Consider the following 19,136-nt stretch of genomic DNA (forward strand, 5'->3'; position numbering starts at 1 on the left):
CCATGGGTACAAAATTTGCGCCAGTATATGTCAGTATTTTTATGGCCGTACTCGAGGAAGAATTCATCTCGAAAGAAACTCTAAAACCTAGCATGTTCGTCCGCTATATTGACGACATTTTTCTCATTTGGCCCCATACTGACGAACAGCTGTCGGAGTTCCACTCCAAGCTCAACATGGTTCACCCCGACATCAAATTTACTATGGACAGCTCTAGGTCAGAAGTACACTTTCTTGATGTGACTATCCGCAAAGAAGGAGGGAAGCTGAACACGTCTGTTTACCACAAACCTACAGACAGACCAAAGTACAACAGCTTCCATCCTAATCATATTAAGAGGTCAATTGTGTACAGTCAAATGCTTCGCTACAGACGAATCATTTCTGATCAAAAGGAATTTCTGGATGCGTCTTTGAAGCTTGGGCAAAAATTCGTTGCAGCGGGGTACCCGTTAGACATTGTGCAAGCAGGGAGGGACCGCGCGATAGCAAAAAGACGCTCATCCTTACTACATCACGATAATCTCAAACCCAAAGACTCGTCCACACACACGCAAAGTCTTTGTAACAACATATCATCCCACATCACAACAGTTCATGAAGGAAGTGAGGAAAGAATGGCCTACTCTTAAACAAGTCCAATCGGTAGCTCCCGAGTTAACATCGACAGCACATCCCCTACATGCACAACGACAGCCACGCAACCTGAAAAGTTTGCTTACACGATCTCGAGTCAACAGAACAATCAACCCTACTGGAAATCATAAATGTGGAAACAAACGATGTCAAATATGCGCTCACCTAATCACAGATACAGATATCAAACTTGGATCCGGCCACACCCTCCATCCGACGTCAGGGGACTGCAACAGCAAGAATGTAGTATACAGCCTTACATGCAAGCAATGTCCCCTGGCTGTCTACATCGGAGAAACAGCAAACTTCAGACAACGATTCAACAATCACAAAAGCACCATAATTAGAAGTCAAACACAACATCCAGTCGCACAACACTTCAACAAAACAAATCACACACTAACAGGTCTGCAATGTTGCATTTTATACAAGGACATGGAAGCATTTGAAGAAAGACACGTGAAAGAACTAAAAACAATCATCCGCACACGGAGCTTCCAGGGACAGGGCATGAACGTAGATCTATCATGGCTCACGAACTACACTTTTTACAAGTAGGTGCGCAGCTTACTGTTGTATGTTCTCCCGTTTACCCCGCTGCAATAGGTCTTATCATTATATTGCTTGAGTGATATAATGCTGACGCTCCTTTTAACCATTTTTTGGAACCAGTCTTGTTTTCACTCCGAGACGTATTGTGACGTATCTATTTAATCGAAAGAAGAAAAATATGATTTTTCACATATTTCATATTCATGCTGTAGTCTCAGATTATTTAAGACTACCTACTCACCAGAATTTTGAAGTTAATGTATGTGTATGCTGAAGTTTGAAAGGAATAGTAAACTGCTAGCACATATTTTGCATAACCATCAGTGTGACGATTCAGTATGATTTTAAAAAATCGAATGTTTATATTAATCATGATAATTTCAGATTATGTAAAGATTATCTATACACTAGAATTAAAGTTAATTTATGTGTACGTTGAATTTTGAAAGAAATAATGCACTGCTTTTACATTACCACCGCAGCTGCGTATTCAGAGGAATTACTTCTGTTCCTCCTTAATGGAAAAGCGCAAGAGTTGAAAAATTGATCTCCGTCGGGAAACAAACCCGGGTCTTTGGCATGGAGCGCCTTAACATTAATATATATCTTTGCAAGCATACCACAACTGAACTCTTTCCTACACTTATACCATGTACATGTATTCATTTCCTCGCCAAATATCTTCCTTTATGTGCATTTGAAATATATGACACAACAAACGACTGCATCTACTCTTCTGTTAGGATTTATTGACCATTTGCATAGTTCTGTTTCGTTACAATGCCCTGCTTTCCAACAGAGAACTTATCATTTGATGAATTTCAACAACATAATATGATATAGAGCAGATTAGATCATGCACCACACAGGATTGGGGGGGGGGGGGTGTGAACCGAAACTGACAGTACAAGTACTGTAATCAAAGTTGGTGGCATTAAGAAAAGACTTCATGTTACCGGTACATAAGTAACCAAAATTTGTTGTTGTTCCATAACACATGCAGTAACATCAACACTATCACCAAAATTTCAAGTTACATTGTTTACGATAGTCATGGATAGTGTCTTCACCTGAAGGGATCACTTCCAAAATGTAAGAAACAACCTTGTTTGGATCTAAAACCCCCTCACTTTGACCATCCTGGAGTGACATTAAGTAAAATGAATTAACGATAACGTACCATGTCGACTTGTTTTTTCGAACATTGTGTAGTGATCCGTAACCGTAACGTATCCAATTACCTTGACACAGAACATGAGGAAATGTTACGCTTTCACATGAACACTTCACTGCCATTACATCGTATCTCAAGGATATAAATGCTGACAACATGCGGAGGCTGGTAAAGGTAATTGAATAGATTCTCATACATGTACTTGTGCTTAAATTGTAGTAAGTTGCGTTTAACTTTGGTCAAAAGAGCAAAGCTTACATGACATGAACACTTTTAGAGAATTATGCTTCGTTTTGTCCACTATTCATTCGAATAGCTACTTTTGACATACAATGTACATGTAAGAGATAAGACATCTTTTTAAAAATACTTTGTAAGGAGTTCGAAGGTAGCACGCCTCATGGTCTACCCACCTTTCAACTCTCGAGATACGTGTAGTTGATCTGTAGTTCGTCATTTTACAAACAAACTGTACTTCAAAATGCATGTAGACTGATCGCTATTTCAGGAAGTGTGTAACAAAATATGTGCAGTAATTTCAAGAAACCTGATGAACCAGTATGCATTAACAGCAAATGAGAATGGAAGAAAACACAAGGGAAGGAGAATTTCACTAATTTCTTGGTAGTCAAATAGACAGCAAGATGATTCATGTCATTCGTTGATTTTCCCATACGAAAATCATAAAATACCAAAAGGTATCAGTCAAGAATAAGATAATTTGAGAATGATATGAAATTTGTAACATTATGATACCAGTATGACTCACAAGACGATGAAAAAGCAAGGTTTGAAGTTTCACCCATGTAATTCAGACTCACATGATAAACATTACTTTTACTTCTCCTTCTTAGAAAATGTATATCATCATACGCATTGCATGCACTTGCTCAATGAAGCCGTCTAATGAGAAAATTTGATGAGTTTCTGTTGCTTGACTTCTGTATAGTACGGCAAAAATAACAGTACAGTTTAAAAGTGGAAATAAAAGTATTCAACGGTTGACGGAAATTATACTCTGTATATTACAGCTCTGTACTGTCCAAAAGATATCATATCTATGTAATGTAATGTCCAAAGATATCATATCTTATCCTTGCCATTTATGCGTATTAGAAACCCAAAGAAAACATTCTTTGGTCTTATTGCTACACTCGAGCAGTCAATATGTGCCAGAGTTTGGAGTTACTTTGCCAGACTATATTTATTTTCATACATTCATCTGCAGGTGTGTGTTTATCTAATTCAAAACAAGACAATTGATGAGCATGCATTTAATACAAATGAGGCATTCTTTTTCGGGATTGCAGAGATCGAGGCAAAATTTCACAGTACACCCGGCACTGCAAATATCACGTCTTTGGAACTGTTTCCTTGTGGTTCTGAGTGGTCATTCTAAACTTATCACATTATGATTACAAAGCATACTTATACCACCTTCACGTTGCGTCTTATCGGCTCATTAATCAATTATCAGACCAGACGTCCTCAATAGTCGTTGCTTTCCGGGCTCTTCGGACAACACTATATCTGACAAAGTCTTTGATGTTTGTCCATGTTCTATGTTTTAGTACCTCCTCATTATCTATGCACTCCTGACATTCCCGTTTTCTGGGAATGACCCCAACAGCAAGCATTACTGAAAGATGCCTAGCTACTGACTTGACATTCCCATTTACAGTTGTACACACAGAAATATCATTCAAAATCCTGACACGAAGTTTGCATCAACTGAAAAAAACAAAACTTAATCCACAAACATAAATTCTTGTTATGAAACTCATGGAAAAGATGGAGAAATATCCAAGTTTCTCAGCAATACAATGTAGAAAAGTAATGAAGTTTTGATCAGAAAAAAAAAAACTTTTTTTTTTTTTTTGGGGGGGGGGGGGGGGAGGGGGGTTATTTTATCTATTTTCTTTTCTTTGATCACCAAAGTTGAAATGCGGCTTATCCGGCGCTGCGGCCTTATTGCCAGTGAATACGGTATTCAGTGGTTGATGAAAATTATACATGACAGCTCTGTGTGAAATGACATGTCCACATTAAGATATTATATCTACCAATATATCATACCACATATTCAGCCTTGTCATTTATGCCTATTTGAAACCCAAAGAAAACACTGGCCTTACTATTACAGAATTTGGAGCTACTTTGCCAGACTATTATGTATCTTTTTACATTCACCTGCAGGTGTGCGTTGATCTAATTCAAAACAATACGACTGATGAGCATGCATTTAATACAAATGATGCACTCTCTTTCGGGATTGTAGAGATCGAAGCGAAATTTCAACAGTACAACCTGCACTGCAAATATTACACTTGAAACTGTTTCCTTGTGGTTCTGAGGGGTCATTCCAAACTTAGCACATTGTGATTACAAAACATATACATGTAGGCCTACCACCTTCTTGCTGCGTCTTATATCGGCTCATCAACTGCAAGACCAGACGTCCTCAAGTCGTTGCTTTTCGGTTTCTTCTGATGATACAGTATCTGACAAAGTCTTTGATGTTTGTCCATGTTCTATGTTTTAGTACCTCCTCATTATCTATGCACTCCTGACATTCCCGTTTTCTGGGAATGACCCCAACAGCAAGCATTACTGAAAGATGCCTAGCTAATGACTTGACATTCCCGTTTACAGTTGTACACACAGAAATATCATTCAAAATCCTGACACGAAGTTTGCATCAACTGAAAAAAACAAAACAAAACTTAATCTAACACAAACATAAATTCTTGTTATGAAACTCGTGGAAAAGATGGAGAAATAACCAAGTTTCTCAGCAATACAATGTAGAAAAGTAATGAAGTTTTGATCAGAAAAATAAAAACTTAGATTTTTTTTTGTTTATTTGTTTTATTTGTTTTGTTTTGTTTTGTTTTGTTTTGTTTTGTTTTTTTTGGGAGGGGGGGTATTTTATCTACAGTAAACCTCGGATAAGTCGACGTCGAGTGAGTCGAAAATCACTTAACTCGAAGCAAAATAAAAAGTCCCGATTTTTCCCTATGTATTTTCTCTATGAAATATTTGGATAAGCCGAAGTACGAGAGTCGAATTTCGGCTGTGTCGAAGTAAAACCTTCAGTCCCTTTTGTACAAAACACACGTAATTTACATCACTTGAGCCGAAGAAGATTTGTCTGGCATTCTCATTACATTTTCGAGAACAAAAAAAATGTCGCAGAACCCCGTCCCCTGACCTGCTGCAGGTAAGCATGCACACTCGCCGTACCGCTCCGCACGCATGTCGAATACATACACATGTATACATGTATACACACAGCACATCGATCCATACTTTATCCATACACACAGCACATCCATACTTGGTCAACCAATCGCTGCTTTGATATTTTAGTGACAGGCCAAGTGGGCGGAGCTTGTTTGTGCGTGCCCGGCTGGCTGTATAGTTTTGTTCAATGGAGGTGGGCCTGGGAGAGTGTTTGTCTCAGGGCAGGTTGACAGAGATGGCTACCTATGTTGCACCATAGACATAGCACATGCACATTGCCACATTAGCATGCCCATTGCCACATTAGCGCAGACATTCTCAGAACTACGTTTAACTACTAGTATTGATACAAATTCCATGTTCAATTTAGAACAAAATAAGAACATTATCTTCAAGAACAGACAAATTTGAATGCAAACACACACACGCACGCACACACACACACACACACACACACACATGCATGCAAATGTACTATGATACATGTACATAACTGTGAGTCGAAAAAAAATCGACTCTCGCGAGAGTCGAAGTTCACTTAAGTCGACGCATTTTTGACAGTCCCGAGAGCTTCGACTCATGCGAGGTTTACTGTATTTTCTTTTCTTTGCATCACCGAAGTAGAGATGTGGCTTATCCGGTGCTGCGGCCTTATTGCCAGTGAATATGGTATTCAGTGGTTGATGAAAATTATACATGATATGTCCACATTAATATCTACCAATATTTCATACCACATATTCAGCCTTGTCATTTATGCCTATTTGAAACTCAAAGAAAACATTGGCCTTATTATTACACTCGAACACTCAATCGTGCCAGAATTTGGAGCTACATTGTACTTTGCCAGATTGTATCTTTTTACATTCATCAGCAGGTGAGCACTGATCTAATTCAAAACAATGCGATTGATGTGCATGCATTTAATACAAATGATGCATTCTCTTTCGCGATTGCAGAGATCGAGGTGAAATTTAAAAAGTACAACCTGCACTGCAAATACAGTGTATTACAGGTCTTGTCTTTGAAACTGTTTCCTTGTGGTTCTGAGGTGTCATTCCAAACTTATCACATTATGATTACACAACATACTTTCATACCACCTTCACGTTGCGTCTTATCGGCTCGTTAATCAACTACATGTATAAGACCAGACGTCCTCAATAGTCGTTGTTTCCGGGCTCTTCGGACAACACTATATCTGACAAAGTCTTTGATGTTTGTCCATGTTCCATGTTTCAGTACCTCCTCATTATCTATGCACTCCTGACATTCCCGTTTTCTGGGAATGACCCCAACAGCAAGCATTACTGAAAGATGCCTAGCTACCGACTTGACATTCCCATTTACAGTTGTACACACAGAAATATCATTCAAAATCCTGACACAAAGTTTGCATCAACTGAAAAAAAAAAAACTCAATCTAACTCAAACATAAATTCTTGTCATGAAACTTGTGGAAAAGATGGAGAAATATCCAAGTTTCTCAGCAATACAACGAAGAAAATTAAGTTTTGATCAGACAAGATTTTTTTTGGGGGGGTTATTTTATTCATTTTCTTTTCTTTGCATCACCCAAGTCGAAATGCGGCTTATCCAGTGCTGCGGCCTTATTGCCGGCGAATACGTAATTCAGCGGTTGATGAAAATTATACATGTACACTACAGCTCTGTATGATGAAATGACATGTCCACATTAAGATATTATAACTACCATTATTTCATACCACATATTCAGCCTTGTCATTTATGCCTATTTGAAAACATTGGCCTTATTATTACACTCGAACACTCAAATCATGCCAGAATTTGGAGCTACTTTGCCAGACTATTATGTATCTTTTTACATTCATCTGACGGTGTGTGTTGATCTAATTCAAAACAATACGACTGATGAGCATGCATTTAATACATAATGATGCACTCTCTTTCGGGATTGTAGAGATCGAGGCGAAATTTCAAAAGTACAACCTGCACTGCAAATATTACACTTGACTATTTCCTTGTGGTTCTGAGTGGTCATTCCAAACTGTAATAGCACATTGTGATTACACAACATATACCACCTTCTTGTTGCGTCTTATATCGGCTCATCAACTGCAAGACCAGACGTCCTCAAGTCATTGCTTTTCGGTTTCTTCTGATGATACAGGATCTGACAAAGTCTTTGATGTTTGTCCATGTTCTATGTTTTAGTACCTCCTCATTATCTATGCATTCCTGACACTCTCGTTTTCTGGGAAGGATCCCAACAGCAAGAAATACCGAAAGTTGCCTATCTACTGCAGCTCGTTCAGCTGGAGTCCACTTCCAGTTCTCACGATCACGGACTCTCCTTCTACGCCTCTCTGCTGTGGATCATAGAGAAAAAAACAACAACCAAAAGGTACATTTTAGTATATTTTGTGTTCAATTTGCAATTGCCATTTTACCTGTAATGTTAATTTACTCATAGCAGGTGCAAGTAAACAAGTCGTAATAGATGTAGTAGGTACGTCAATCTTTATCCTTGGGATAGGGTTTGGGTGCAAAGAATACATTATTAGTCAGTAGTGCAGTTAGAGGGGACATATTTTGTTGTTGTTGAGATGTTCTCTGGTACATACTTTTTGTACAGTGGATTTTTTTTTTCTTTTTTTACGGGAGGGGGTGGAATGAATACCCATTTGCCACAATGATATTTTTAGTTTGCATGTAGAATAATTCACCCGGTGTATATGCTCAATTCAAAATTGTACTGTTTCTTTTCTTTTATGTTCAACTACTCCCTGATGTGCATCCTTAAGTTGGTTGGACAGGCCCAAGGGTAATAGTGATTTTGATTGCTTTTTTCCAACCTGGCTCCTTAGGGAAGCTCAACAGGGAAAGCCTGACACTTTGTTTTCTTGTGGTTTGGTTGTTTATTTTGTTTCTCTGTTATCACTTGCATTGTTTTGCAAATGCTGAATAAATAATAATAACAATAACAATAATAATAATAATAATAACAATAATAATTATAATAATCCCATTAAATATCTCAAATCTCATCTTTATGGATAATCAGGGCAGAGTAACTTCAAACAACTAAAGACATCAAACACCAAAACTCTCCATAGCTGATCAAGTGTTATTTGCTTACAGCTTACAAAAAGGCACTTCTTGATCAGCTTCTAATTAACCCTAAAAGGGCCGGGGGGGGGGGGGGGCGGAATCCGCCCCCCCCCTCGACGTTTCGTGCTATAATTCTGTAACGAGAGAAGGCCTCATCGCGAGGCTTCTTGACTTTCTTCGTTCAAGTCTCGCGCAACTTTTGAGACCAAATTTGCAACGTCCGCGGATACTTTTGCGAGGCCACGCCCATTTTTGTAACGGAATGTCGCTCCAAAACGGGCACAATTTTGTGATTTTGTGTACATTTCCTATGGAAAACAGTGCTCTGTCATGAAAGGCATAAAAACCTGATTATTTTTACAATTAATCACTTTCATTGATTAATTTTGTGCTAATTATGGTAGAAAAGTGGTCAGTGACAATTTCCAATGAAAAAACAAAGAAAAAACAAAAGTTGAAAAACAAAGAAATACATAAGAAATTCTGAAAACAATAAAATACATAAGAATTGAAATGAGTTTTGGAAGTTTTTGTGATGTACAATTGTTGAATATGCTAAAACAGATTTACAGATCAAAAATTAGACTCTCAATGCTTTTAGTTAAGCTAAAATATCACCTTGAGCTTAATTTGCATAATTAATTAATTAAAATTAGAAATTGATTGTTTCAAAAAATCTTATAACACAATCTTGTAGATTATGACGCGGGTCTCACGCATGCAAAATTTCATCGCGATCGCACCACCGATGGCCGAGATCTCGGGGCGGAATCCCCCCTCCCGGTCTGAGCATAGCCAAAGAAGCCCGGCCCCTTTAGGGTTAATCTGAAATGAACGAGTACAATTTTTGAGTGCAACAATGAAAATTTGAACAAAACCTGATAAACATGAGGCAAGCTATAAAATCATTCAGCTTTGAGAATATTTTGCTATAGGTTCTGGAACAGTTAAAACTGTTAATCTACACAAACGAGTGAGCTAATAAAATGTAATGTATTAACTGTAATGTAATTATAGGTTGTTAGAACAAGCATCATTTAGAGTATACATGTAGGCATACAGGTTTAAATATAGTACAGTGTACAGTATGTCCCCCAAAAAAATACAATCAAATTTTCGCATTGATAACACCCAATATGATTAAACTGTCTAAATGCTACTTCAAGGTCTCAAAATGTATCATCTTAGCTCTATTTTGCAGAAAACCCTATTTAATTTGGTTAATCTGTTACAGAGAAATGTGGATTGTGCAATTAAAGCATGTCACAAATCTGATTCTTACAAATTTAGCATTTCGATGATCTTGTGTGTGAATACAATAGACAAAACTTGGAGGGAAGAGATTCCTGACATCCTCTATAAAATTTCTCATTTCTTTGAACACTGAAGCATATCGAATGGGGTTTTCTGTAAGATGTGGGCAATGAGTTACAGTTTCATACCCTGAATTTGTATCTAGATTGATTTATTATTTGTATTTAGATTGATTTACTATTTTTAAAGGTATCATTGTGGAGCTCCCGTTGTAATTTTTTGGGGACATACGGATAGTTGTTTATATTAATTAAACATGTATTCAAAATATATCAAATCAAATCCCTCAGGAAAATATAACTCCATGGCAGTCCAAAGAATGTTATATCTAAAATAATATCAGTCAATAATACCTTTTACTTCAGGTTCTCCTTCACTGGGTTCCATGCCAACATGTTCTGCATGTGAGTCATTGGGTTCATCATCCACAGTTTCAACCCACAGACAAAGTTCAGAGGTGTCGTCTGGCTCCGGTACTTGGTCATCGATTTCTGAAGTGCACTCTGTCAAAAATGATGGAACAAAAGCCTGGAATATTATCAACTGATTTGACACAAAGCCATAACGTGAAGAATCATTGATTGATCACAATGGGATATGCTAAAGTGAGTCCCAACAAGCGAAATAGCAAATTAATTTTGAAGTATTTCACACACACACAAAAAAATGGTTGTCTGAAAAGATTATGATTGGATCATGGAACTTAGTTTAATGTCTTTAGTTTAAAAGTCTAGTTCCTCTATTTCCAAAAAAAAAAAATCTAATAGTGAAGAATTCAGCTGCTCATAAGATCTCTATTAAAACAATGAAGAATTCAGCTGCTATTAAAATCTCTATACATGATGACTTAACCCTATACCCCCTTGACGTGTCATGTGATTATCCTGCAACGCGTGATGCTCTCGCTGCGACATTTTATAACCTTTTTCTTTCAGGTATCGTCCAACTTTTGAGACCAAATTTGTTGAACCCGCGCATACCGTTTTGAAGTTACGCCCCTTTGAAAAAACTCATTGACTGACCCAAAAATTGCTCAAACACACAATTTTGTGTACAGTGCACTCCCGTTATAACGAACACGGTTATAACGAAATTCCGGTTATAACGAAGTAAAAATTTGGGCTGCAATGTCATCCACTCTATGTATTTCTATTGTTTATTTGTTCGGTTATAACGAAATTCCGATGTAACGAAAGAAAACTGCTGGTCCCGAGGACTTCGTTATAGCGGGAGTCCACTGTACAAATCCATTGTAAACTGTGTTTTTGCAATAAATTCATATAAAAATAAATATTTCTACTTTCAATGGCTGATAATGATTTTTTTATTTTAGCTTGATTACGCTTTAAAAAGTTTCTGCAACAAATTTTAATGAAAAAAAAACAACAAAAAAAGAGTAAAAAACAGAGAAATACATCAGTAATTCAATAAACAATAAAATACATAGGAAATAATTATGAAGCCGAATTTTTGCTTCAATATTATTATTGAGGAGATTAACCCTAACTAGGCAGTGCTATTTAGGTAGATGATAAGCCGGAGGGAGGGGGGCCTCCCAGGCCCCCCCTCCAGATCTCGGACGTCGACCATGCGATCGCGACGAAAATTGGCACACACATTGCCTATGATGTAATCTAAAGTACCATGAAGTTAATTTTTTCACAAATTATCATTTACGCTAAATTATGCTAATTTATGCATAATGATGCATGAAATCAGACAATTTGGTACAAATCATTTAAAAAAGCTCAAAACAGGCACATTTTTTGTGTAAATATTTTTTATTGTCCTTTGCAAATGTAAGAGAAAAAAATTGTGCAATCAGAACAAATTTCCTTAGTATTCTATTGTTTTTTGAATTTCTTATGTATTTCATTGTTTTTTCGACTTCATGTTTTCCATTGTTTTTTCGATGAAATTTGTCCGTGACATTGTTCTGAACAAGAAAATATGTCATTAATTGATTTTAAACGATAAAACCCCCAAATAAATATGCTTTTATGAAATTTGCCTGTAAACACAGTTTGCATTGAAATTGTACACAAATTCACGTTTTTGAGCAATTTTGGGTCTGACACGAACGTGCATATTTATGCACAACTTCAGAACCGTGCGCCCGGGCATCACAAATTTGGTGTCAACAGATGCAGAAGACTCAAAAGAAAAAAGTCATGAAACGTCGCCGTGATAGCTTCTCGCGATAGCGATACATTGTGCGAACCCCCCCCCCCTCCCTAGTTAGGGTTAAAATGAATATTTTCACCAAAAATTAGAAGTCTTGGAGCTTTATTTTTTTTATTCATAATTAGCATAAATCAACTGATTATATAATACATAAATTAAAATTTGAAAAATCTAACTATTCAGTTTTGTAGATTACATTGGCCTCTACCTAACCTTAGTGCGAATTTTTGCGAGGATCACGTGATCCATGACCGAGATCTGAAGGGGGGGAGGGGGGGGGGGGACAAAGAGCCCCCCCCCCTCCGAATCCAAAGAAGTAATAACTCTAAATGACTTCCTGTACAGCAAGATTTAAAATTCCTGATATTTCACAAACCTTCATCACACTGTAGCTCTATTTCTTCTACTGACTTTCCACGAATCGAGTTGCTTTTCCCCACTTTACAGGCATGTTTCAACATTTCTGACTTAGAATACCAACCAAGGCAAGAGACACACGGCTGGAACAATTCGTGATCAACATCATGATCCTGGCGATAAAAAGGGACAATCACACCTTCGCCTTCCTTAAGCACCTGGCAATTATGTAGGTGGTTCCCAGTGTTTCTAATCTGGCTAAGCAGCTGTAGTCGTTCACTCTGATCTGTTGTAGCAAAGTATTTTGCAATCAGTGGTTCATCTTCATGTTGCGGGAGATGGGCTCTGAGATCTATCTTTGCTACACTGCAAACCATGCAATATGCAAACTTCCTTCCTCCTTTTTTGTCAGTTTTCATAACTGTTATTTTCCCTTGATTTCCTCGTTCTTTTTGTGATGTTCCGCCGTCTGTGCTTTTGTCACATGATACCTGGACATGACTGTTTCCTCCACTTTGCTGTGTTTTCTTTTCTGTAGTTTCGTTCTTCCTCAATCCTTTTCTTCTTTTCTTTGCTGAACTTTGGAAAGCATCCGAGGGTTTGCCTACTCTCTTCAGGTACATATCTTTGTCTACGCCTTCTATCACCTCGTTATACGTTCTCTCTTCACATGGCGTTGGATTCATCATTCGACCGTCCGCACTTTCGGCGTTCCTTTCTCCTATTTTACACGCATGTTTCCGAAAATCTGATTCAGCATACCAACCCAGGCAAGAGTTGCACGGTTGGTACAATTTGTGATCGGCATCATACTTGGGGCGACAAACAGGGACAATCACACCTTCCCCTTCCTTAAGTACCCTGCAATTATGTAGGTGGTTCCCAGTGTTTCTAATCTGGGCAAGCAGTTGTCGTCGTTCATTCTGATCTGTTGTAGCTAAGTATTTTGCAATCAGTGGTTCATCTTTATGTTGCAGCAGATGGGTTCTGAGTTGTTTCTTTGCTTCATTGCACACCATACAATACGCTACCCTGTCATACTTTTTATTGTCGGTTCTCATGACTGATATTTTCCCGTGATATTGTTCTTTTTGTGGTGTTCGGTAGTCATTTCTTTTCTCCCATGATATCTCGAAAACAACAAATCTTCCGCTTTCCTGTGGTTTCTCTTTGGTCGTTTTCTTTTTACTCACTTGTTCTTCTGTTTTCTTAGCTGTATTTCCGGAAAAATGTGATGACTTATTTACTCTGCTCAGGTTCATGTCCTTTCCTTGGGTAGCATCATTTTGCATGCTTCTCTCCTGTTCTGCATCTATAGGACTATTTTCTTCCTTTTGCTGATCGTTTACTTCACCTGGTCCTTTATTTTCATCTACGTCACCGGCGTTCATTTCAGGAACAGTTGTGCCTTCAGCACGTGTCTTGATCACTACATTCCGACTATCCATAGCAATAGGAACTGCATCAAACTTATGATCAGATTCATACCAAGAGTAATCTGAAGTATCTTCGCTGTAGTTGGGGTCATCTTCATCGGACTCGTCACTGTTGGAACTTTTATCAGCGATGGGCGGTAACACTGTAAGAGAAACAAAAAGATGTCTTGCATATGATGTATGAGCGGAAATATGGAGATATTTTTGTGACCACCATTCAATCAAGATGGTGGGCCCATACTGCAAGCATATAATGCAGAAGGTCCAATAAACATGTAGTAGCATTTCGATGCTAATGCAAGTTCAGAAAATAACAACTGCAGAAATTGAAAGTTTGGATTGCTGACTTTATGACTGCCCATTTCAAATTAATTTTGCTTTATTGATAGCGATAATTTGGTAATTAAACATTTGGTGAAAGGGTGTCCTGCAGGATGGCTTGTTGCATGAAAACAACATATCTTTATTTCATGTACATTAGTGCTGATAATGTATTACTGCAGCACGACAAATAAAAAGTCTATATCCCTTGGCTGGAATAGTAAGCAAGGGACTCCACAATCATGTTTATCATATGGCTATGTTTAATGTTAAAGGTCCTGTTTACCTTTGGGAGCAGTGATTTAAAAAGTGTTAGAGAAATCACTTTTGATGCATATGTGTAGGTCAGTTGTATCACGAAACATCCTACCATATAACATTTTTGCAATAAAGCCTTAAAATATAAGGAGATATCACTATTTTTCTCATTAAACCATAACTGTTGAGTTTAGTCTGGAAACATTTCTATTTTAACTAAAGTTCACATTTTGTATATTCAGCAATACTTAACATCGATTACACTGGTTCAAATTTTTACACTGCTCCTTTCTATTCCTAACTCACAGTTTAAAACTATTTTGAAGCACTAATGCTGGGTTTTTGTTTCATCTGCAATGGTAAATTATGCCTTTAATACTACAGGGAACAGCTAAAAGCAAGGGCTGAGCAAAGAGATTTTCCCCAGTGACTGCTAGAGTGCGGAGTCTTCATACGCCCTGTACTATTGTTTTGTGAGCGCAAGGGGAGCATTGGATGACAACGAGGCGGTACAACGGTAGGCTCACCCCTCGTGCCAACACGCTAGCAAACGAGCAACCGAGGAGCAGCCAAAATCAAGTGCGTACTCGCGTAAAAGTTCAGAAGTTCGCGTAATACGCGCTGTAGAAATGTATACATAGTACGCAAAGTCCGCCATTGTTAAGTGAGCTATGGCGGCCCCCATGAAATCACTGACTCCATTGTAGAGTCCGCCCTCTAGTGGTGGGGAGGAGAAAAATCTCTTTGGGGCTGAGGGACAGAATATATACACTCATTGACTAACCATGCCAATAGGCTGTTTTATAGATTTTTTTTAATTTGAAATTCTACAAGCCAACTGACTTCCCAGATCTCAAAAAACAAACAAAGATATTTTTTTTAATATTCCCGGTGATATATTATGTTTTGATGGAGATTGGGGGGATTTGCAAATTCGACTCCTACCTTGAAAATTGAGGGGGTCGGTGCAATATAGTGCTAACCCACACTTTTGTCAAAATTGAGTTACACGCAGTTTCATAATCCTTATCCTTCACTCTAACCTCTGTGAAAACATCATATTTGAATTCAACCAACAAGATGGTAAAAAGTGCATGCATTCATGTTTTATCAATGTACAATGTATGGACTTTCCAAACATTCTACATCGATTATCTCAAAATGATGTTTGTGTGGGTAAGCACTATATTGCACTGGCCCCTTCAATTGTTTAAATTGTTTAAGAATCCATGTGAAGTCATTGATATGGCTACAGAAGCTAACTAGTAATCATAAAATGGTGTGAGGTAGGTACGGTTATATGTGGGGAGGGGAAAAGTAGAGATGCCCCCCCCCCCATGCATATTTTGAAGAAAAAAAAAGAAGAAAAGTTCCTCATTTGATAAGAGTGGGATTATCCCCTTGCACACATCCTCCATACCATGCATGAAATCCTTGCTGAAGTGCAAAATGACTTCACTAAATTCTGCCTTAAAAACATATATTCTGAATGCTTAGGAACATTCACTACGCGTATTCTCAATATTAAAGTCCCTTAACCTTCCTTCCACTCCAAGCTTGGTTGCTTTGCTATATTGCATTAATATCCTGCAAACGCCCTAAAATCCGGACCACAATGCACAATAATTCTGCTAATTTCTACTGAAAGTGTTTACCGCGCTCAGAAAAATTAGCTCCACAAATTTTCAAATAGTCGCTACCCATTGATGGGATTCCCCCCCCCCCATGTCTCTTTTGCCCATATTCTGCTAAAATACATTGCAGAACACCAAGTAAAAGACCTACAAATTCTTGTGGGGAAATTGACATCTTAATTTTCTTGTTGATTTTTCTGCAAGTACACTGTAAATATCCTCCACGCAATCGCTGTTTCCTTCCCTATCGCCCTATAGGTCATATACACTCTGCAATGATTGTCCTTTGAGTAATAATTTTAGTTCTATAATATTGAAAAAGCATTTCATATTCACAGTCAATCACTTACTATCACTACTAGCACCACGTCTGTCAAGTTCATCGTCGTTAGTCTTCTCTGCTGTGCTGGATTTTTCTCCTTTGTTTGCTGTCTTTGTTCCTCTGACTGCCACCTCTGGACTGGCACCCATTTCTCCGACGGCAGCACCATCTTCCTCCATTGCTGCATTGCCCCCAGCGCTCTCGACTACCTCCGCTTCACAGACTTTCATGTCTTCAGTGACTTCTGCATGAATTACATTGTTGGGTTCACTAACCTCTGTCAAGCACTCTGATGTCTCATCAGCATCTGCAATTTGACAAATTTGATAAATTACATGTAGTTTTAGTTGAAAAAACAAACAAACATAAAGGGGAGACCAATTTTTTTCCGCATCAATGCGATTTCAGTAGCTGAAGACCCTGCTTTGCTACTTGTGAAATGAGAGTAACTAAATGCCATTCTTGTGAGTACCAGGTTGTACACCTTTTACAAGAGTGGACCTGTTGTTCTAAATCCGGCTTTTATTCTTTTGCAGCACATTTGTCTTTTTTTAAAAAAAGAAATATATTGGAGGCCTACAATTTAAATGCTGTTTGGAGATATATTCAACTATACACATAATTCACAAGATATGGATGGGATTCCCTCTTTGTGAATACTGTGATTATGTTAATACATAGGGCACAAGCACTCACTCGGTGATTTCAGAAGATAGAAAACACTATCCCCAAATTGAACTTGAAACTCCTCCAGGTCTCCAGACTCAATCTCACCTAATGCTCCTCGGTAAGTTTTGCGATCTTTCCACTCTTCCCTTATGTTCAACTCCTAGAAATATACAAATTGTAAAAAAGCCAACATTTGAGATATCACATTCTTTTTAATTGTAAAAAGCTGTACAACTTCAACTGATTCAGATTTACAGGTGCAATTTCATTTTGCATTTTGTTTTAGTGTTTTTTTTCCATAAAATTATACAGCTCAAACTTGAATCACCTGTAGCAACCATGACAGCCTTTTCCAAATTACACACACACATATATATATGTGTGTGTGTGTGTGTGTGTGTGTGCGCATGTATACATAATAACAAATGGCTTAATAGTGGGTCAAAGATTATTAATGTACATATGTGTTATCTTGGTCTAGATGTTTACACCTAGTACACATACAGATATAAATCACTTATCATTTTATTTGATATCAATGAACAGGGATGAAATTTCAAAGAAAACAAAAACACCCTCAAACACAATACGGTACTCACTTACCTCATCTTCACTTTCGTGAGTTCTTTTCCTTATTGCTTGAGTGCAGTCCATTGTCTTTAGTTTGGCTGCCTTATATTCCTGAGAACAGATAAGATAGAAAGCACAAATTATTATATGCAGCGCAACAAATAGTATAATTTCACAAGAGTATTCATACTATCTTATGAGTATCTATGCAACCAAGGAATCCATATTGTATGTGCTTTAGGCACAACAGAAAAACTGTGTTAGGGAGATATCTTCGTCGCGACGATATGAGACAAAAGATCGTCGCCAATCGTCCCCGACGATCCAAATTTTGGGCCTCATGTGCTCATTACTGCGCTCTTTTTGGCTCATTATAAATATCAACAAAAGATGGTTCCGACGAGTCGGAACGAAGTCGTCTCTTTTCGTCGCGACTAATCAATTAAGGAGGTCTTTTGTCGATCGGCGAAGCGTTTCAGTGATTGTTCAAACGTCGCACATCGTCCCCGACGACTGCGTATTCAACTTGAGTAACCGTTTTGTAAAGGTTTTGGTGATGGTTTCGCGTCGCTCATCGTCCCGACGATTGACCATTGAATTTAAATCACCGTTCCGTGGCGAGTTTGTTAATCCATAATTGTTCAAACGTCGCACTTATCGTCCCGACGATTGTCCATTCAACTTGAATCACTGGTCAGAGACGCGTTTAGTAATTGTTAAAGCGTCGCGCATCGTCCCTAGGCTTGCCCATTGAACTTAAATCACCGTTTGGTATGAGTTTGAAACGTCGCACATCGTCCCGACGATTGCTCATTCAATAATAGAAATTGCTCGATGCTGAGGTGTTTATTTTTTCTAACATCGCGAGTGGTCCCGACGATTGCCCATTGAATTGAAATTGTCGTTCAATGATTGCCACCAGGGTAATTCATCTTCTATGAAGCCTTGCTCTCATGTTTACCATACATGTCTGTAAACAATACAAAAACATCGTAACGAGATCCGATGGCTGTCAGACTCCCGAAATTCTTGAATGAATCATGAAAAAAAAAGTGATGAACGTACATTATTATCTTTCCACAAATCCAGAGCTTGAAAGAAAACATCCGGCATTTATTTTATCATCGTACGGAGTTCAATATCATTGTTATTCATTTTCGAGCGTCAAAGCAAATTTCCGACACTTATATTAATATCTTTCAGAGCTGAATGCTATTGCTATTTACTTTCGAACGCATAAGCAAATACCTGGCATTTATTCTATCATCGTACGGAGTTGTATATCATTAGTCATTTCCGAACGTCAAAGCAAACATGCGATATTTATTTAATCACGGTACGGAGTCGAATATTACTGTTATTCATTTCCGAAC

The 19,136-nt window shown here is 38.0% G+C and overlaps 1 protein-coding gene across 1 annotated transcript in view; it reads right to left on the minus strand.

Moving 5' to 3' along the window:
- The window catches only part of LOC140231437 (uncharacterized), a 140,881-nt gene extending 124,090 nt beyond the window's left edge, over positions 1-16,791 (minus strand). The window contains exons 1-2 of the mRNA XM_072311564.1: positions 16,553-16,791; positions 12,573-14,132 (exon numbers count right to left, since the gene is read on the minus strand). Of these exons, the coding sequence (XP_072167665.1) occupies positions 12,573-14,132; positions 16,553-16,754 (1,762 nt within the window). The 5' untranslated portion in view covers positions 16,755-16,791. The remainder of the gene's footprint in view (positions 1-12,572; positions 14,133-16,552) is intronic.
- Between the last annotated feature and the right edge of the window lie 2,345 nt (positions 16,792-19,136).

Source organism: Diadema setosum, chromosome 8, assembly GCF_964275005.1.
Source record: "Diadema setosum chromosome 8, eeDiaSeto1, whole genome shotgun sequence".
NCBI lineage: Eukaryota > Metazoa > Echinodermata > Echinoidea > Diadematoida > Diadematidae > Diadema > Diadema setosum.